The sequence below is a fragment of the Salminus brasiliensis genome, chromosome 11, assembly GCF_030463535.1.
Source record: "Salminus brasiliensis chromosome 11, fSalBra1.hap2, whole genome shotgun sequence".
NCBI classification, from domain to species: Eukaryota; Metazoa; Chordata; class Actinopteri; order Characiformes; family Bryconidae; genus Salminus; species Salminus brasiliensis.
In genome coordinates, this window is record NC_132888.1 from 34,061,452 (window position 1) to 34,083,344 (window position 21,893).

General features: G+C 39.3%; 1 protein-coding gene across 2 annotated transcripts; it reads right to left on the bottom strand.

The window, feature by feature from the left end:
- Positions 1–30: 30 nt before the first annotated feature.
- scn4ba (sodium channel, voltage-gated, type IV, beta a) lies at positions 31–21,893 on the bottom strand. 2 transcript variants are annotated; one of them, XM_072690710.1, is made up of 6 exons: positions 21,699–21,893; positions 21,116–21,481; positions 7,103–7,266; positions 6,499–6,718; positions 5,890–6,019; positions 31–5,522 (listed from the first exon to the last, which is right to left on the bottom strand). In XM_072690710.1, the coding sequence occupies exons 2-6, from the start codon at positions 21,207–21,209 to the stop codon at positions 5,429–5,431; spliced, it is 702 nt and encodes a 233-aa protein (XP_072546811.1). In that variant the 5' UTR covers positions 21,210–21,481; positions 21,699–21,893; the 3' UTR covers positions 31–5,428. The 2 variants fall into 2 exon arrangements, with proteins under 2 accessions (XP_072546811.1, XP_072546812.1); XM_072690711.1 differs by lacking the exon at positions 21,699–21,893 and having other exon boundaries at positions 21,116–21,522.

The window sequence follows — 21,893 nt, forward strand, 5'->3', positions numbered from 1 at the left end:
TTATATTATACAATTTACTACTGATGTGCATAGTTATGGAGGTCAGGGAAGATGGTACACTGTTACACAGAAAGGTTTGAGTAGAAGATGGAAGAGTTGCACATTGGTTTCCTAGATATGTGTTGTTGAGTGAGATTAATAAGCATTTTCAAAGGGCTCGAAGACAATGAAGGATTAAACCACTACTTCAGTACTAGCCACACAGACTGTCGCACTCTGAGGCTCTTCTAAAGGAGAAGCTCAACCAAGTATATTAACATGGCTAACAATTACTGGAAGATAGGGACCAGCAATCAGTCTAACATGATGTTATTTTCATAATGCTAACCAGTGGTTGTTAACTTTTATTGACCCCTAGCATTTTTTGTATTTCTAACAATAGGAAAGTGGTTCTACAGATGACCTGTGCAATAGGGGAAGAGTTACCGTGTCATGCTACAGGCTACAATTTTGTTTAAGCATTGAAAAGTCACTTAAACTGTGTAAAATTGAAAGCGTATTAATATATTTAAAATCTTAAAAGGGTGCACTTAGCTACCTCTGTGTGATACTACTGTAGATCAGAGCTTTAGTTTGGAACTGCAGTCCAACCAGACAGACTGCAGAGGGCGACAAAGCTCTCTGTAATGGAATGTGTGGAGCACAGAGCAGATCTCAGACTCGTGGCTTGGCAGTGAGAGAAGGAGCTGCTCAGGCAGTGAAATCCAGTTTAACTAATCTCATCATTTTGTTGGCTGAGTTTTGGAAACACTAAGGGATCACGTCACGTCTGGTAAAGCTCTGAGAAAAGCGCTATTTTTGCACAAAGCAATATGCTGCATTTCACATTTCCAAATGCAATAAGGAGAACATTTTACTACATTTATACTATGCCAAAAACCAAAATGTTGCAAAACCAAATGTAATCGACATCAACCCCTCATGCACAGGTTGCGTGGCGCAAGAAAACTGTAATGGGAGTATTCAGTTGTGTGTGGCTTGATGTAGTGTCCTTGTAGGTTAGAATCAGAATTGATTTCATATTCCTAGCCTTTGGGTTGCAGTGAGCCAGTGAGCCAGTCTGATGACTGCAGAACTGCCTTAGTGATGCAGAAGCGAGCTGCATTCGATTAGCACTGCCAGACACTGGAATACTGCAGTCATGCGCGCTGCCTCTACCGCAGTGGATGCCTAACCAGACGTGGCCAGCTGAGCCCAGAGAGAACGCAGCCGCAGGAGCTGCGGTGGTATTTAAAGGCAGACATAATCAGCGGAGCCCAGACCGAACGACATCCGAATCAAAACAAAACGGCTGGGTGGGGGTTGGGGGGTGGAGGTTGGGGGTTGGAGGGTGGAGGGTGAAGGTACATTCATTTTTTTTTTTTTTTTTTTTTTTTTTTTTTTTTAATACACAGAATTGGAGCAGATATGCCTCCGAGAATAATGGCGTGGTTATAATGGCGTGATAAATACATTATCAAACAAACAAAAAACGTACATATCAAACCTATAGAATACATAGGCATGGGTTTAAGACATGCAGGCACTCATTTTCTTCTTTAACAGTATTGCTTTTCTGGAAAAAGAAATGTATTGGCATTATGCTAAGCATATAGCTGCTAAAGCATGCTTAAGCAACTCACTATGGAAAAATCTCCATGTAATTTTTAAGCCTATATTTGCCTAGGCATGCTTATGCAATAAAACAATTACAAGATAATCGACAATGACAAAGAACAGCTCTGAAGATGGACAGCAATGACCTCTACAGTCTTCCACATTCCTGTTTCTGCTATTTAACGTGTCACTTCAATTTGCTGGTCACATCAAATTACACATCGATTTTGATTTGAACTTTTTTTTTTTAAACAAACCCACTGCATATTTTCTGACACACATGTTATGTGACAGTATAGATTACAAGGGGATTACCAGAAGCACAGTGTTGTAAAGTTTCAGCAGGAGGTGAAAGGAGCATCAAGGAAATTTTAGTCTCCTCTGGCTCCATGAACAGAGAAAGAAGAGAGAGAGAGATACACTGACAAGTATTGCCTTCAGATCCACATTTTCGAAGGCAACATTTACATGAGCAGGGACAGTTAACACCAGCCACATCAATACAAAAAATTGTACATCAGTGCATTTGACAGACAGAACTGTACCAAACCCACAAAACCACACAGCACAAGCAACTGCATGTTTTACAGTGTCTGCATTCTACAAAGAATGTGCAGTTATTGCTGTCATCTTATAAGACATGAGGTGAATTGGATATCTATGGTGTGCTTCCCTCATGCTTCAGTTTGGTGAAACAGAGAACCAAAGCCACTCATCCTCAAAATTCAGTACAAGGAAAAGCCATAAAGATAAAACAGATTTAAAACTGCTCTGTCTAAAGCATCTCAAACAACTGAGATTGCCAGAGCCCCTGAATTCTGAAGTGTAATGGAAGACTGCTTAACTTTGTGCACTTTTGGGGGAGATGGAGGTCAGAGAGTGAGAGAGAGAGAGAGAGAGAGAAAGAAAGAAAGAAAAAGAGAGAGAGAGAGAGAGAGAGAGAGAGAGAGAAAGAAAGATAGAAAAAGAGAGAGAGAGAGAGAGAGAGAGAAAGAAAGAAAGAAAAAGAGAGAGAGAGACAGACAGAGGAGAGAGAGAAAGAGAGAGAGAGAGAGAGAGAGAGAGAGAGAGAGAGAGATAGAATATGAACGTGATACTGTGAGATTAAGGAGGTCTCCTGTTTTGGTGTTTGTGCCTTAATTTCAGTTTCACTGTATTCATTCCATATGACATTCAGCATGTCCTGCAATGTAGCATACATTGCCTTTTAACTCTATTTTTATCTATAGTAACATTCTATGTAACGCAATTCTTATTTACATGAGTAAAGTGCCCCAAATTACCCTCCACTATCAAAGTCCTTATCCATTATATGTTTTTACAATACAGTGGAGGGCTCAGTTGATACTACAAAGAAACATTCAGCAGTGGATATGTAATGAAAGTTAATACTCTCAGTGGAAGCAAAGAGGTATTTTGTAATTTCATATGGCAGCATGAACTTGAGTGGAAATCATATGATTTACTCACAGCTAGTGACACAAATCAAAAGATGCTTTCTAAAAAATGCACAGAACTGCACCATTAAGGGTACTTCTCACTGGGGCCTTTAAGGCTATGACTGTGGTCAGCCATTATGCCCACAGGCATAGTGATCTGAATCTTTTTAGTACACATGATCACTTTGGAGGGGTACATCAACTGATACAACAGGGATCACAAGTGGCCCCTACTGTACCTCTGTTTTGATAATTGATCACTAGTACTTTCAACAATTGTCATTGTAAATTGAAGAAGATTGGCTTGCTTGGGATTTGTTTGACCGATAGGCCTATAGTGTGGCATACTAACTGACCTGCTACTACACTTTACACATTTACATTTACAAATGGTCATTTCATGTGACTTGCATCTAAATTTATCCAGATAAGATTTTAATCACCTGCATTTACACCTGTCAAAACCACCACCAGTGAGAAAAAAACTCAAATATGAACGTGATACTGTAAGAAAAAAGATGCGTGAAACAATGCATGAAAATGCATGAAACAACCAGTTGTAAACAACATCATAGATTTTGGGGTTATCATTAATGCCAGTGATTTGCTCAAGAACATTATTCAGGTTTGATGGAGAATTGGTGGGAGGGGGGGCAGCAAAAGGGCATAACTGCTTATACCAACTTTTTCCTCTCAGGTCTTTAATAACTCCTGCACTACACATTTTAACATTCCAGTTAACCAGGGCAGTCTGCACCTTTTGACACTAACATATTTTTAAAAATACATACTTTGGGCACCCGGTGGCCTGAGGGCTCTAAGCAATCCCTTATATTGCGTATAGCTAAAAAATGGCCCTGCATTTAACACCTACCTCATTTGATCAGCTAATTAACAAGCTCTTCCTTGGTTTAAAACGGATGTTTTAGGGCAGAGAAAGCACTACAATATGCATTGCAGGGTAACACCAAGATGATGACTGGAAAGCAGTAGATTACACCAATCGTTCTTTAAGGGGGTTTGATATCGCAAAGAACATTCATTTATAAACTAGCGATCTTCTGAGCAGGTAAGGTGGTAAAGTGGTGTTAAGAAGTGAGCATTAGACACTACATGTATAAAATCATTCACATGCTTTTTTTTTTCTTTAAAAAATGCATTGATTAACTTGTTAAAAGCAGCATCGATAAGTATCATTCATTTTCTGCAGGGAACTGTTTTTTGGGGATTGTCTTACTATGCTAATGAGTTTTCTTTAGAGGAAGCTTTTTTTTTACATAGTAGTTAAAAGGCTCCCCAGAAGCAAGAGGAGTTAAAAGCATTTGCAGGCACGTGTGTTTCATCTAAACAAGGATAAGAAACAACCTGTCCTGGAAGGCCACAGTACAAAGTTATCTCCCAGTTCTAACACATATTAACCTTTCCATGCTTTGACTTATTGACGTATTCATGCTCTGTTTTAATATATACAACAACATAGTCCAGCTTGGTAGAAGGTATTTTAAACTGGAAAGTGGGAACTGTGGCGTTAGAGAAAGGAAAACATGCTTTCTAGTGTCAAGGCCCTCCAGGACAGGGATGTTTCACAACCCTGCTCTACAGCTAATAAAAAAGAACAAGAAAGAAACAAAACTGGGCTGGATCTCCCTTTGTCACTCACACAAATCTCATTAACATGATTCCGTTCTATATCCTCAGTACATTAAATTGGACAAATCATATGTAGTGTACTCATGCTACTCTTCACTGCTTGGAGCCACACATGCAGACCTGTAAGGGTGGCTGACACTTGGGCAACATGTTTTAGCTGCTTGAATTTGTGGTAAACATCCAATCCAAGAGGCACTATTGACTGTGTAAATGTATTATTATTATTATTTTTTTAAGTCTGGCTATATTTCGCTTTCGAAGAGTGATCCCAGCTTAGGAAAGCTGTTTTAGTGCTTTCTTAATGTTTGTCTTGAACATCACGTTCTTGTGCTGACTGATCAACTACTGTGGCAGTTTGTTAACAATGGCAGTGTAAGTAATTTGTGTGTCACAAACAGATCTGAGCAGAGTACAGCACATGCATGAGCAGTGGTTTGGAGGCAAAACTGCATTTATCTTACAGAAATCGCTACATTTGGACATTGGGACACATAAAAAAAATGTAATCAAGCGTTGGTAAAAGTGTGTGATCCAGCCCAAGTATTATATTTCTCAGGTTTCAAGCACAATCTAAAATATATATGAATATTTTCACATTTCTCTATTTTGCCATAAGATAAAGATAAAACAGTCCATTGTTATAGGTTTCTTGCTATATAGTCATTATGCAAGTGTACATATATACATTTGCTGATTTACACACACACACACACACACACACACACACACACACATACTTATTTTCATGCCTTTGGTGATGCTTTGTTGTCTGCTTTGGAACCCGAAAGGCCATTTTCTGTGTTGTCGTTACCTGAAGAGCTCACAAGGCACTCTTTACTGTAAAAGAAAGAGGAAGAACAAGAGAATAAGAGAGTGAAAGTAAAGGTGCAATCTGAAAAATAATGCATTCTGAATTTTCCTTTTTACCTCTCCAAAGCAAATTTGGTTAGATGGCATTTATGTTGGCAGGCATTGTAAATGAATAGTGTCTTATTTTTCTACAGTCCTTAATATGCAATTGGTCTTTCACAAATTAATGTTATTTAAAAGCAGATATAGCTACAGATCTAATCCTAAAAGACCTCACAGTCATGACTGCCCTTAAAAAACACATTAAGGGAAAGTTGAGATGGAGAATACAGAATCTTAACATGTACAGTACTAGACACAGTTTGCAATAAGCAAAATGATCAGTTTGACTTACTTCTTCTCTTGGGCCTTGTTGAGAAAATGGACAACTATTGCCTTTATGGCCATGACTATAATGATCAAACCAATCACCCCTCCAAGCACAGACACAATGATGATAGTCAGTGTGTTGTCCACTTCCTTCACTGAATACAGGGGGGAGGGGGAGAGTTATTGTTTTGTAGATTACGTCTTGCAGTAGCAGAAGAAATGCAGACAGATAAATATGACACTGCAGTAATAATAGTTTTAACTGTACTTAACACTTCACTTAGCAATTACTACAAGCTGTTTTCTAGTATGTTAAAAAAACAATCTACACATTATACAAACTTTCATTTTCAGGACTGTCCTGCCAAATGCAGGGCAGGTGGTAACTCACGCTTATACCTGTGACACAGATCAAAGTAACTAAATTATCACTTTGATTGGTATAGTTTAGACTAAGCTAAAATAAGTAGGGAACTGAAACATACTAACAAGGCTAACTAAGGAACAAACCTACACTATAGGAGTTTATTCAACACTTGAGGATTTTGCTGTTTGGCTTTTTGTTTTTATTTATTTATTAACATTCTTGATTTTAAATCTAATCAGAAATGAAACATGTACAAAAGGGACTTACACTGATCCACTACATAGAGGGTGAAAACAGCACTATGGTTTCGTTTCTTCTCTTTGGGGTTGAGGGCGAAGCAAGTATATTCACCCTCATCCTCAAAGGTGACGTTCCACAGCAGGATGGAGATATTACTATCCTTACTGGAGCCAACAAACTCCACCCGCTCATGGTAGATCTTTACATTAGGTTCCACACCTTCAGCTGGAATCACCGCTTCACAAAGCTAAAAAGGAGAAATTTCATACTAATGTGTTGTCAGAGAGTTTCATATTTAAGACTCTAAACTAGGCATAGATTTAAACAATAATAATAAGAAAAAGAAGTACATTATACTTCTGTGCCTCTGTTATGAAAGCCAAGGTTATGTGCTACAGTCAAACACAGCATGAAACATAACAGAAACATCAGCACCAAAACTGAAAAAAAAAAACATACTATATTGGTATCTTATATAAGAAAAAGCAAGTCAAATGAGCTAAGGAAAACAGATTTAGAGTCTTAGGCTTACATATTCAGCCTTCATGTCAAATTACAGTAAACAGTTTTAGATGCATGAGACTATGAAGGTTGCCTGACCTGAAATTTGTGAAAGTGATGAATGTCTTACCTTCATCATTGTGCCATTGTCATTGTACTGCCAGTTAAAATACAGATTTTTGATGCCAATACAACTAGAGTAGGTGCAGGGTAAAAGTACAGAGCTACCATTCATCACTTCGACAAAGTGAACCTTCCCCACTGACACCTCCAATGCCTGGGCATACCATACTCCTGAAAGAGAGTGAGAGAATACAGGAATTGCACAGTCAGCATACAGTAGTGCAGTATATATTAATCCAATGTGCTTTAGGGTTACAGAGCAGTCTCTATAGGGAACCCTATAAACATGATTGAGAATGGACTAACAACTGAAAAACATGCTTATGCTAAAGGCTATTTGACCGTTGATGCTGTCTTCAAATACTGTTACAAATACTGTTACTGCTATTTTCCTGCTCCTCTCCTCCATGAGCTAGTGACTAATTTTGAGACACTATGCTGCCAGCTGCCCTAATAGCAATGAAAAGCATAGCTGACCACCTCCATGTTGTCTGTCCTGTTTAAGCATGCATGTAGAAATGGCACTCTAAAATCTAAAAAAATTACATTCACAGCATACATTTATGTCATCACATGTCATTCTGTAGTGGGTGCCTCACACATATTTGGTCTTTCTCCATGGGGAAAAAAGAATGGCCTCTTCAAAAATCCCTTCTATCGCACTCTGGGGTTAACAAAAATGCTCAGGAGGAGGTGTGCCAGGCCTGGAATGGATATGACGACCACCATTCTACCTAATATGAGTCAGTGTACAAGCAAAATATATTGTTATATATATTGTCTTAGAACAAAATAAGTTGTTGTTGTAAAGTAGAATTGCAACATAATGTTCCTTTGACAAGCTTGTCAATCGCAGGATCCAGTGACATTGAAGGAGAAAAAATACTCTTTTTCAGATTTTAAAGTAACATACATGTCCAGGAATGGTGGGGAAGTGTGTCAGAAAGTGGAATCAAGCAGAATCAGGTAGTTTGTGTGCAACAGGTTGAATGAGATTTGTGCAAGTGTTGTGTTTTCTGAAATAATGTATTTATTCAGCATACTGGAACCCTTAAACATATCAATTGTTCTAGGAACTAATGTATATAGGGCAAACAGAGTGATATTGGTAAGTTTCAGACAGAGCAATGGTACAAAGGCTAGTGTCTATAACTGCAAAAATGATCTGGTTTCTGATATAAACTTAACACAATACTTATGAGCAGCACCAGCAAGCACCTGATTGACCATGACCACTCTGAAAGAATAATTAGCCTACAGTGACCACCATGCATGACACTAGCTGTCAGTACACAGTGTTGAATCATCTACTATTTTAACAGCTGTGCAGTTAAATGAATGTTACTTGTACAAGAGCTTTGTGGGTGCCAGCGCAGTGGACGTTTGTCTGTGTGACAGAGACGTGTACACAGACTTGTTCTTTAAACTGACCCACAAGCAAACTGTCACCGATACACAACAATATCAGTGTAGAACATAAGCAACACTACATGGTTGAAAGGATAAGCAAAAAGAAAGTGTTAACTTTTCTTGTTCCAAACATGGACATGTTAAAATATAAGATAAAATATGAAAAAAAAATGTCCGAATAAAAGAGAGGGAAAGAGAGAGAGAGCAAATATATGAGGGGTTGTTTTCTGCACTCTGGTATTCTCAGCATGTGGTTTAGCGTCAGCCCTAAGAGGTCTGTGCTCAACGGCTATTTTTAAACCCTACCACCCCATCTCAATATGTCATTCCTTGGAAAGATACTATTTTGTGGTGTGTGTGTGTGTGTGGGGGGGGGGGGGGGGGGGGGGGGTTGGGCATGGAGTCAAATGAGCACTGGTAAACAGAGCAGAGTCAATAAATTAAATGAATGAACCCGAGCTGTTTCATTGCATGTTCATTACTGGAGCCCACAAACTCCACCCGCTCATGGTAGATCTTTACATTAGGTTCCACACCTTCAGCTGCAATCACCGCTTCACAAAGCGTAAAAAGAGAGATTTCTTACTAATGTGTTGTCAGAGTTTCATATCTGAGACTCTAAACTAGGCATAGATTGTGCTGTTCAAGACAGCAGGCATTTACACGTTACCACAAACTACTTTTCTCTCATGTCTGAATAATAAAAAATTTGTTTTTCCATAACACATATTGCTGTGTACTAACTAATCGTAGTGGAATGTCCTCTTCTTTTTTTGTGTCCGAATTGTGCATCAATGATTGCATTCCATCTTAAAACACACACACACACACACACTATGGAAATTCCACTTAGGCCAACTTGAAACTTGAAGCCCTGAACACAATATCCTTAATATCCTAAGCTTGTGTTTCCACAGTGTCTAATTGTTTTAAAACAAAATGGTGGAAAAGTGAAATTTCCACTAGGAATCAGCTACAGTTTAGCCAGGCCCCGCTAGTCAACTAAAGGAACTTTAGCTAGCTATATAATGTTAGCTGTCCAACTTGTCCTGCTGGTCAAATAGATCATATAACCTGATGTTTTGTGTCCTCGTAGATATGCAAATGCACCTGCAAAATGCTATTTAGTCCCAACTAGTTCTCTACTGCTAAACTACAGTACTTAAAATACAGTACTTACTACAGTAGAGATGCTGAGTGTTTTGGAATAATAAAAATTGCTTCATGGAAAACAACAGGCTATAATAAGGTTTTGGAAAAATGATTTGGGAAGAGTATGTCCAAGTGGCAGGTTTCTAGGCTCTAACCCTCAGCATCAGCTCCAAGGTCACTGGCCAGCCTCCTTACTGGCTATTGATTCCCTTAGACTCTCTACCAGAGATGGATCGCTGGCCATTATAGTGCACTTATTCATCAATGAGAGCACTCCAGACTTGAGAGAGCTCATTTCAGAGCCTGTCATCACCTTGGCTTGTACATGCACACACGCACACCCACACCCACACACACACATACTGAAGTGGTGATCAAAGACAACCTACCCCTCCAACACTCTTATTATTAATTGTTTTGCAAATTGATTTTCTTTTTATCATCTTAATATTGTATTACTTAATCATTCACAGGGAGACATCTTTAATATGCAATCTCTTTAGCTGTGTCTCTGTTCAGGCTGTAAAAATATTTTAGAAGATGGTGCTTATGTTTTTATTTTCTTAGGCGACTGAGATGTTCTGCTGAAGGCTGTTATCATGCCATTTGTGCTGTGTTAAGCAGAACTGAAACTAAAGAAGTAAGCTCGGGACACAAGCGAAAGCCCACCCTTCCAAGCAGTGTCAAGTCCAGCCAGAAGACCTTTTTAGTACTGTCTCTCTCTCTCTCTCTCTATATATATATATATATATGCTACCAGAACTCTGTCACCTGCTATGTAATTGTTTGGTTATTAACCTACTAAACACATTGAGAGGGTGGGAGGTTTACGGACTAATGTAACAGTCACAACATAATTTCATACTCCATTGGAGTCCATACACCATACAGGACTTACACCTCACACCAAACAAGCCACTACCCCCCACATCAAATAAGCTGCTTGTAAAAGTCCTACACCCAATAAGGTGAAAATACAGGCCATGCACCCTATGCTGGAACCCCTTACAGGTAATGCACATAGTTACCTCTCAGTGCTAGCTTACATCTCAGTCCTAATGAATGACTGTAGGGGATAAGAGTTCCCTTAGGTGACCTCCTAAATGTGAATTACTAAGAAGAAACCCATTGGATAGTGCCTATCAGTATGGATATATAAGCAGTGTCTGCTCTTATCTCATGTCACCACGTCCTTCTTTGGGAACAATCGATCTTCAAATAACCTAGTCCCGGAAAAGTCTCTGAAAAGTTGAATGAGAATAGATTATTGATTGGTAAAAGGTCTTCTGGCCTGTATGTTACTTGAACAGGCGTGACTTAAACAGCTTGTTGTTCTGTAGTTCATACTCCTGTGCACTGAGCTCACTTCTTTAGTTTCAGTTCTGCCCAGCATTGCAAAAGCATCCTGATAACAGCCTTCAGCAGAACATCTCAGTCCCCTGGAAAACATAAGCACCATCTTTCAAACAATCCACAAGGCATGAACAGTCATTATGACACAGCTAAATAGATTGTATGTCCCTGTAAATTATTAGGTAAGAAAATACTAAGATGATTAAAAAGTTTGTAAAACAATGTTTTCTCAAACTCACTACTTTTATCTGCTTTCATTGCCAAACAGGCCAAGAGAGTGAAACTAGATAGAAAAAACATGAACATTTAATCTCTTGTGAGAGCTAAAGGAAATCAAAAGGATAAAGAACTGAAGCTGATGCAACTAATGTTGTGTTTTTTGCGAACCTTATGCTGTAGTGCTAGCCACAAAAAGGGAAAAGGGAGAAATTTTATAATAGGTAAAATAAATTATAGCCTAAAGTTACAATTGACAGCATACTGCATTCATAGTATATATAGTATAGGCTATATAATAACTGTTAAACTAAAGTAAATACTGATTTTGTGCTAAAATGATAAGTATGTTAAAATACTCATAATATAAATAATAATCTTAAAGATTAACTAAAAACATTACATGTGGTGTGTGCAAAAGTAATAGCACATAATGTGGTTTTATTTTTTCCAATTTCTGATAATAAATTTAATTTCATTCCAAAGCATGTGTAAATGTGTCCTCAGTGATATATGTGTGGCGTGATTAATGGTGCAAGACTGACTATTTTGAGTTTTTCTTGAACTGCTGATCTTCTGGGATTTTCAGCCAAAAAATACCAGATAAAATGCAGACAAAAACTTTTGTGGTGAGCAGATAAAATTAAACAAGTTAGTTTAATTTTGAACAATTTCTATTTTGAATACACAATTAATATAATAAATAGAGTCAAGGGTAATGGACTATATGCAATTTTGGCAACATTTTGCTATTTTGTGGCATTAAGTAGAAGTGCTTTATTAACTTACAAACAATGTGACAATTTTGTTCTTTACAACCTTTCCTCTGAAGACATAACCTGGCTGTCGTCTTTGTTATAGAAATCAGAGCTTTAATAAGGACTTGTGTAGTGAGCTGTGCTGAGTGTTTTAGGGCATCAGTATCTCAGGAGACAACACAGGTGGCTATATATATGTGTGTGTGTGCATACTGCATGTCCCAAAGGAATAGTGAAGTCTAATCGGCAAGCACTTATAATTAAAGGCCAGCCTCCTCCCAAAAGCCAATTACCTCAGCATACTCCAAAATCCTATGTTGCTCTAGTGAACAAAACCACTTTCACTTTCATTGTACTTTGTAGAATAACACAACTCAATTATAAAAATCATTATTAAATTACTGCAGCATTTTAATTAAACTACAGACCCACCTTACAAGTATTCAACTCCTCCCCCACCACCACCATTGTTGAGCCATAAATTCTTAGCTGTCCATGTTATTTATTGCCTTTGTCAGGTAGCAGTTGGTCTAGCTGCCCTTGGGGTGCTATTCCATTTATGAATGACTGTGGCACTGTGTCTATTCACTGTGTACATAGGGTAACATTCAGGGTACAGAAATGGGCCATAATCTAATATACTGTACACAGCAAATTTGCTGTTAAATTAACACTGAGTCATGTTTTTGCATGATAAGAGCATAACTGGTATACGCTGCAAAAACAATATTTTTGCAAATGAAATCATCTTAAATGCTTTCTAAATATCTGACATTTCTCATTTTCCCATTGTTGTTAGTATATATAGTGCATGTATAGTGTAATTTAATTTGTATATATTCTTTGATATATATTTGTGTTTTTACTACCATGTGGGACTATGCACCTATTTTTTTTCACCTTTACACCTGTGTTAAAGTGATGTGACAATAAACCTGATTGAATTTGATTAACAAGTTAAAATGTTCTGCTGGTGAGTGAGGCTTGTTGCCATCAGCATTTATAAAGGTAGCCATTGTTAATATGAATGTTATTAAAAGTCTATGATACTAAGCTAATATGTTGTAACTCACTGTCTTACGTGGAAGCAACTATTCTTAACCAGGTCTTCAAATCTGGACCTTGAATCTAGTTTCCGATTCTGGATTTGATTCTTACTATAAGTTAAGGGAACAGCTAAGGTAATTGATTGGTCACATAATGTCACACCTACCAAAGATTACAAGGTCCAGGACTCAAAAATTTATTCAAGGTCTGACCAGATTTAAAGACCCCTGTTTGAGTAATGTCAGCCTAAATAGGGTAACTACAATTGACTTAATTTACTAAACTACATATAAAACAAGTGCATTGTTTGTACTCAACTTCCTAAATGAAAGCAACTGCTTTCAGGAATTCTCTCATATTGATGCTTCTCAAGTACCTGTGTGAGCTATTCTGGTTCAGTAATATACGGTACGTTTGTGCGTGCAATACAACCTGAGTAAAACTCATATCTTTTTCATAAGCTATTAGTGCTTATTGGTAAAAACTATTTTTTGTGTCAATAATATGTACATGCTTAAGAGCCTTTGGTAGAGCTTGCCATGAGCTTTCGCTGTATCTGATGGAAGTGGGAACTTGCTTTCACAGTAAGCCTGTAAAAGTTCACCTAACTTAAAATAATAAATAAATAAGGCTTTTTTGAACAAATGAAAATGTTTAAGTTGAGTGTTCTTAAGATACTAAACACTGTACTACAATACTTTAGTTTAGAGTAACCTTTTAACACTAAATAAGTTTTAATATTTTAATTAAATCTTTTGACTATTATCAATCTACCCAAAACACTGGAAGTACAACACTTACAGTTAACTGATAAAAAAACTAACAAAAATGGAATGTAGACTGGGGGAATGACTATATACGGATGGTAATTAAGGGTGGAAAGACACACCCAGTATGCAAATAGATGGTCCCAAAAGCCAATAGAAAGGGTGTGAGTTTTACTCATCAAGCATGCACTGCCTAAATATAAAGCATTTTGGCAAAATATGCCAAAAACCTACACTTACATTATTGAATGTAATATGTATCTTATCTATACATTTTTGAGTTTATTTGACTTAATCAGCTGTAGTATTTAAGTTACATTAACTGTTAATTGTTTTGGTAAGAAGATTTTACAGTCTAGGTTTGTTCCACTGCACCAACTCATTCATGCTCTAATACATCCTCCCCATTAAAGTGTACTCTGTTTTGCTGATCTCAGCACCACTTTGCCTTAGACCAACTGCTAGGCTATTGTTAAGTCAAGTCAAGTGGGTTTTATTGTCATTTCAACTACATACAGAGTACACAGTGAAACAAAACAACGTTCCTCTAGGACCATGGTGCAACATAGACAGTGCACACAAAACACAAGTGCAACACAAACAAGTGCGGACAGACAACACAACACAGTACAGACAGAGAATAATAATAATTGCCGGTAGTGTGCAAATTCTGCAGTGTGTAATAAATATTGAGTCCAGTGAGGTAGTAAGGTTATTAGTGCAAATGCTTTGTGCAAAAATGCTTCCCATTTTATCTGGAGTAAATGGTTGGAGAGAGAGAGAGAGAGAGAGAGTGTGCATGTAGCAGAAAAGACATCAGGTCAGAAGTTGAGTTGAGTTGAGAAGTCTGATGGCTTGGGGGAAGAAGCTATTGCAGAGTCTGGTCATGTTGGACCGGATGCTGCGGTACCTTCTTCCTGATGGCAGGAGGGAGAACAGACTGTGTGAAGGGTGGGTGGAGTCATCCACAATGCTGGTTGCTTTGCGGATGCAGCGGGTGGTGTAAATGTCCATGACGGAGGGGAGAGAGACTCCAATGATCCTCTCAGCTGTCCTCACAATGCGTTGGAGGGTCTTGCGGTCAGAGGCTGTGCAGGTCCCAAACCAGGCAGTGATGCAGCTGCTTAGGATGCTCTCTATGGTCCCCCTATAGAAGAGGGTGAGGATGGGTGGAGGGAGACGGGCTTTCTTAGCTTCCGGAGGAAGTAGAGATGCTGCTGGGCTTTCTTGGCTGTAGAGCTGGTGTTCAGGGACCAGGTGAGGTTCTCCGCTAGGTGGACACCAAGGAACTTGGTGCTCTTAACAATCTCCACAGAGGAGCCGTTGATGTTGAGCGGAGAGTGGTCTTGTCTTGTTTTCCTGAAGTCAACAACCATTTCCTTGGTCTTCTCTACATTCCAGTGAAGGTTGTTGACTGTACACCAGTCTGTCAGCTGCTGCACCTCCTCTCTGTATGCTGACTTTATGATGCTGTTAGAACTGTGTTTCGCAACACAGTCATGAGTCAGCAGGGTGAACAGCAGAGGACTCAGTACACTGCCCTGGGGTGCCCCAGTGTTCATTGTGATAGTGCTGAAGCTGCTGTCCCCGAACCAGACTATCTGGGGCCTCCCTGTCAGGAAGTCCAGGATCCAGTTGCAGAGGGGGGTGTTGAGGCCCAGCAGGCTTAACTCCCTGGTAAGATTCTGTGGGATGATGGTGTTGAATGCTGAACTGAAGTCTATGAACAGCATTCTGACGTAGGTGTCCTTCTTCTCCAGGTGGGTAAGGGAGAGATGAAGGGTGGTGGTGATGGCATCGTCCGTGGAGCGGTTGGGATGATATGCAAATTGCAGGGGGTCCAATGAAGAGGGCAGTTGGGTCTTGATGTTCCTCATGACTAGCCTCTCGAAGCACTTCATGATGATGGGCATGAGAGCTACGGGACGGTAGTCATTGAGGCAGGACACCGTGGACTTCTTCGGCACTGGGACGATGGTGGTGGTCTTGAGGCACGTTGGGACAGTATAGCTGCGCAGGGAGACGTTGAAGATGTCCGTGAGAACAGTGTGCAAATTCTGCAGTGTGTATAAATATTGAGTCCAGTGAGGTAGTAAAGTTATTAGTGCAAATGCTTTGTGTAAAAAAATGCTTCCCATTTTATCTGGGGTAAATGGTTGGAGAGAGAGAGAGAGAGAGTGTGCATGTAGCAGAAAAGACATCAGGTCAGAAGTTGAGTTGAGAAGTCTGATGGCTTGGGGGAAGAAGCTATTGCAGAGTCTGGTCGTGTTGGACCGGATGCTGCGGTACACCATTCCGTGTTGATGTAAACACACTCAATGAATGCAGTCAGGACAAACCATTGCTGCATGAGGACAGAGCCGCGCTCCTATCCGCTCTGAACGAGGCTAGCCCGTCTAGCTGAATGGCGCTGTCTGGAATGCTGTCGCTAAGCCACGATTCCACAAAGACTAAAGCATTGCTTACAGTAATGCATTTGCTGATTAGTGTAAAGATAGCACACCACTCATGCAGCAATGGTTTGTCCTGACTGCATTCATTGAGTTTGTCCTGAGTGCAGTCTTTTCCACTGTAAGCTGGTTTTGCTCTTTATCAATTCATGATCCACACAGCAATCTATATTGGTCAGGAAAAAATGTGGTTACTGATTCTAATAAGCCTGCAATAAATGTTTTATTGGAAATGTCCAAACACTTAGGCACTTAGGCATTTATTTATTTATTTATAATCTTCCCTTAAACAGTTTTTTTTACAAAAATAGTTGAGTGATACAGAATATTGGTACACACTGTAAAAATATAATTTAAAGATGACTTTCATCTTCTGCATTCCCCTGTAATTGTTATATATTTTCAAGCATGCCTTGCATGTTGGATAGTTAAGTTGAGAATTTTTCCTTTTTGCTATGCAAAATTTTTGTAATAACCTGAGAACTATATGATACCATTAGGTGCCTTATTAATTTACACATGTGGTCACCTTCACAGCAATATTAAGTTAGTATAAGTAAGTTATCAGACAATCTATAATGTATTTTTGTATTATTTTCCTTTGGCTTTCAGCTTGTGCAGCAATGCTAGTCAATGTATTCAGTGTCAGCATTCAACTGCTAGTTTCCCAGTTTTCTGGCACACAGACCCAACTTTTGCCAACAGAGGTTGACATCAGGATCAGGACATTCTAAAAGCTTAGTGTTAGCCTGCTATATCCATTCCTATTCTGTTTGAGGGTCAATGTCATTTGGGAACATCTAATTATGTCCACGTTTCAACCATCAAGCTGATGGTTTGAGGTTATACTGAAGGACTCTGTTTAAACAACAGTTTAAAAACAGTTTAAAGAAATTAATGTATGTAAATCTCATGACCACAAGTGTGTATATAGCACACTTTTTTTAACCCTCAGACTATATTTTAGCACAAAACATCTAGTGAAATTTAAATAATTTTTATTAGAGAATTTAGAAATATCTATTGTAATTTAAAAGAATGGCACTGAAGTGACACAAAGGTCTGTTGTGGATTCCCCATTTTATTTGTAGATTAGATTTATACAGCATAGAATTGCACCAAATGGAGGATGGGTCCCCCCTGTGAGTCTTGTTTCCTCCCAAGGTTTTTCCTTGCCACTCTTGCCTTTGGCTTGCTTACTGGGGGTCTTAGGTTTTTCATGTCTTTTATGTTGTTGATTTCTTGTCTCTTTACTAATTACTGCTATACAAATTGCACACAGTTGAATCAACTATAAAAATCAACCCATTTCAGAATTCCACTGCTGATACAAAAACAAACACACTCACAAACAAATGATACATAAAAAGGTAGATGAACAGGTCCAAGTTCATTCCAAGGCAGTGGCTCCAGCTAATCGGCTGACTAATAAGTCCTTTTCTAGGACTAGGGTAGGGAAGCAATGCTCAATGCAATTTTGGTTTTGGAGCACTGCAGACTTCTATAATTCTACAGCACTAACTCCTTACTACAGCTAATAAAATACACTGACAGTTCTGTAAGTAGTCCAGTGTATGACTTGTGTTTTGCTTTAGAGTAGTGAAAACTGTGTAATGGTGTGAATCTCCAGGTAAGGAACTCAACAAATTCAAACAAGACTGAATCTACAACTCCTCACACCAATGCTCTAGAGAAAATGACTAATTAAAGAAAACCATCACCCACTCTCTCCTTATGACCCTCAAATTGGCTCCCCCCTATGTACTTTATTCAGGTCATCAATTTACATTCATGTACCATATCTCATTATCTCTGTCAAGAGCTACACACTCCCATGGTTATAACTAGGCTTACTTTTGAGATGATGGAATTGAACAGTTATATGGGGCATACTTATGGGGTATTGGCTAGAAGTACTGAGGAGCGACTTGGTATACAGTGTAAGATTTCTGTAATTGTAAACGTTGATTAACCAATCAATGTAGAAATCTGCTGTAGAAACGTACATACCTTAGTACACCTCTGATCCCACATATGTGTATGTCTGAAAATGCAGTATTCTTGTGATCTCACAACAGTGAGTCAGTTTCACTATTCTTATATTGCCAGTATATTATTTACATTTCATGAAAACTGTATTATATTACAGCAGTGTGGCCACACTCAAATAATGGAAGGCCAAAGCAGAGTTAAGTGTTTACTTTGCATTGGGCTTTCAGGACCAGTGCCGGACGCCGTGTATTAATGTTTTGTGAAATTTTGAATCAAAGGGAGTATCATCAAATAACTCAAACTTGGCAGAATGCTTACAGTTTCACACTGAGACTTGCAGTTATTTACCACTTACTGGATCGAGCCCTTCGATCCTGGTAAGAGACAGCCGTCTCAGCAAACCGCCGAGCTGGACCTGCAGTTCCACTCAGCCGACTCTCACCAGAAAAGGGGGAACCCGTCCCATCTTTTAACAAAATGAGGAACTATGCCTTCCACTATCACTTGTACATTCCAATGGTTTCTCAACCGCATCCTCATGAAAAACAAGTTATATAATTGATTATATAAACGTGAGTTTGCAGTATAACATAACCTGTAACTTCATATAATAATGTAATAGACCTGTATTAACATATTGCCAATACATTATGACCAGCAAGCATACCTTTAATATAAGGTGAACATGGACGTATTATATCCTTATATTCAGATATGAAGACCAAATTAGCCTGGCTCTGCAGTGCACCTGCACCACTTCATAATGTCTTTCATAATACAAACACCCTTGCAGCCTATCCAAAGAAGTAGGCCTCTTCCTAGTGGTTAAATCCCATAACCGAACAGTAAGTTGTTCATACGATACAGCGTGTACTATCTGGATGGAGTGCACCCTAGGCCGGCGCCTAGGTATCAGCAGGGCAGAATTCATTCTTATTACATTTAGCATGCTTCAGTTCAGTTCTGGCTTAAAGATCATGTGAAGACATAAGCATTCAGTGCTCTGACAAAGCTCCTACATGCTGGCAAAATGCCAATACAGAGGCATGAGTTCTTCAGACCTCTAATCACTCAGAGGTGTGAGTGGCCGATAACACCAGAGGTAATACACCCCCCAACACTTCACACATAATGTGTTCACGTGCTTTTTGATTATAAATAGTGACAAACGATTTGATTCTCTCCTCTTATGTTATTTTCTCTTCCAGTTTTCTTTTCCATCATAAGTGTTATAAGCAGGAGTTCGTTTGAAAGTAGGAATATTTTATATTAGCCTTCCTGAAACTGATATGCAACTGCAATATTCTTTGGTTTACTTATTTCATTGTTTTCTTCTTCTTCTTAACATATTATTTATTCTGGCTGTATGACCTCATTTTGAAATTAGCATATCTATCTGTAAGGTATGTAAGTTGGTCCAAAATAAGAGCAAAAAGTGTCCAATCACTTACTCAACATTAGCTGGGTGTCCTTCAGAGGGTTTGTACTCAAGCCCATAGTATCATTAGTGTCATCGCTAAACAGACATTGTACTGCTAAGTGCAACAACATCCCCCCCCCCCACACACACACACAAATGATATGCCTGAACATATCACAATATATCACTCTTCCCTGCCACCACTGGGACTTCCATCATAGCATGTATATTAACCCCTTTGCTCTGGGCCATAAAAGGAGAAAAGGATGTCCTACTTTAACTGCCTCCAGTTCACCTTGACAGCAAGTGAAGGGGGGGAAGCTGTGTGTGTGTGTGTGATGGTGTGGGGGTGTTCAAGGACCAGTGAGTTAGAAGCCAGCAATGTCAACACACAGCACAGTGGTGAGGATTTACACCACCCTATGCTGCAGTGCTTAGCTAAAGACTAACACTAAACAGAAACGAAAAACTGCCCTTGATATGGTCTTACTCGTGCACACCTTTGAGCATTAATGGCAAAGCAGTGAAAGACCATTTAGCTACATTTTGATATACAAGCAATATCCATCTAGTTGTGTATATATGGAATATGCAAGTAAAAATAGTGTATGCCTTTTTACAAATTGTCATATTATGTCATTAATAATAAATATACATTTTATAAATAATGTATCTTTACCATTAGTTTAACAGTACTACACTGATTACTTGTGAATACACAATAGTATACTTTGTGTATTTATTTGTTTGATATATAGTAAAACATTAAAATGGTCAAGCATGCTCCAGCAGGAATTCTACAGTTGCGCACATGCAGCATGCTGTAATACTATATTACGATTATTACGTGGATTATTAATTCCTGAATTTGTACTACTGTACAATTGTGCTTTATTTAACTTTTCAGGAGCTGGTGACATTGCTATCAGTTCCAAAACATAGCCTCAGAGTGTGCATGTTTGTCACATAAACGACTGACATAAACAGAAGCATGAATTTAGTTGAATATTCACCCTACAAAGTTTGTATGCTGTATGCCACAGTGTTTTCCACACAAGTAAATTGGTACACATAGCGTATTGCTTGTGCAGGTACTGACTACAGTGACTTGCACTTCATACTTGGACTCTCTCTCTCTCTCTCTCTCTTTTTCTCTGTTTGGGTCTGGCAAGCCTGTGCTAGCCTCCACACCCTTGCCACATATGGAGGGAGACTTGAGCCATGTAACCAAATCGACCCTGCACAGCAACAAGTAAATAAGTCCATCCTTCCAGCCAGAGTGTGTTCTGTTTTTGCAAGCAGTGCAAAAAATGCTGCATTCTGGCACAGACCCCAGTGCAGAGGAGAAGGGGGAGGCAGAATGCATAACAGAACAGAGCCACAGAGAGAGATATAGAGGGTGACAGACAGAGAGAAAGAAGACAAGACAGGAATTGCAAAAGCTGGTTGACTTACCGATCAGAAGTGTGATGACTAAGCCAGCATGGACTGCATCACCGGACCGTGTCCACTTGTGCAAAAGCGACCCACTATTTCTCTGCAAATCCATGTCCTCTATGCTGCCCACACGTTTTCCTTGTCTGCCTGCCCCGTCCTGAGTCCTCTGGCGTGAGTGTGTGTGTGTATATGTGTGTCTGTGAGTTGTGGGTTGATGCAGGCAGCTCTAGGGTGGGATGGTGGAAAGGAGGGGGAATGAGGGATGAGGTGGGACAGAGGAGTAAAGGAGGAAAAAAAGAAGGGAGGTAGCAAGTGTGGACTTTTCAGCCAGATAAGTCCTGCAGAGAGTGCCTCCCTCCCCTCTCTCCTCCTTTGCAGTGGGACCTGGTGTGTGTGCGTGTGTGTGAGAGACAGAGAAAGAGGGGGAGAAGGTGTAGATAGAGAGGAAGAGAGAGAGTCAAGGCTGCATTTGCCTTTTCTTCCTTTTCTACGTAAATAGCAGGATCAAGTGAATGAGCGAGAGAGAGAGAGAGAGAGAGAGAGAGAGAGAGAGAGAGTGTAAAGGACTGCCTTCCTCTGCAAATTATTGGTTCGCACTTACCGGCAGTGGAACGTTGATGTTGATCCGCTGAAACACTCAGCATGAGGAGAGACCAGCAGACAGGAGAGAGACTGTCTTCATTCATATGAACACTACGCTCAGGGCGAGTCTTCTGTGTATGAGTGTGCTCTGTGAACAAGCCTGCATGTGTGTGATCGGTAGATAGAGCAGGTGGAGGAAGCAAGTGTGTGTATG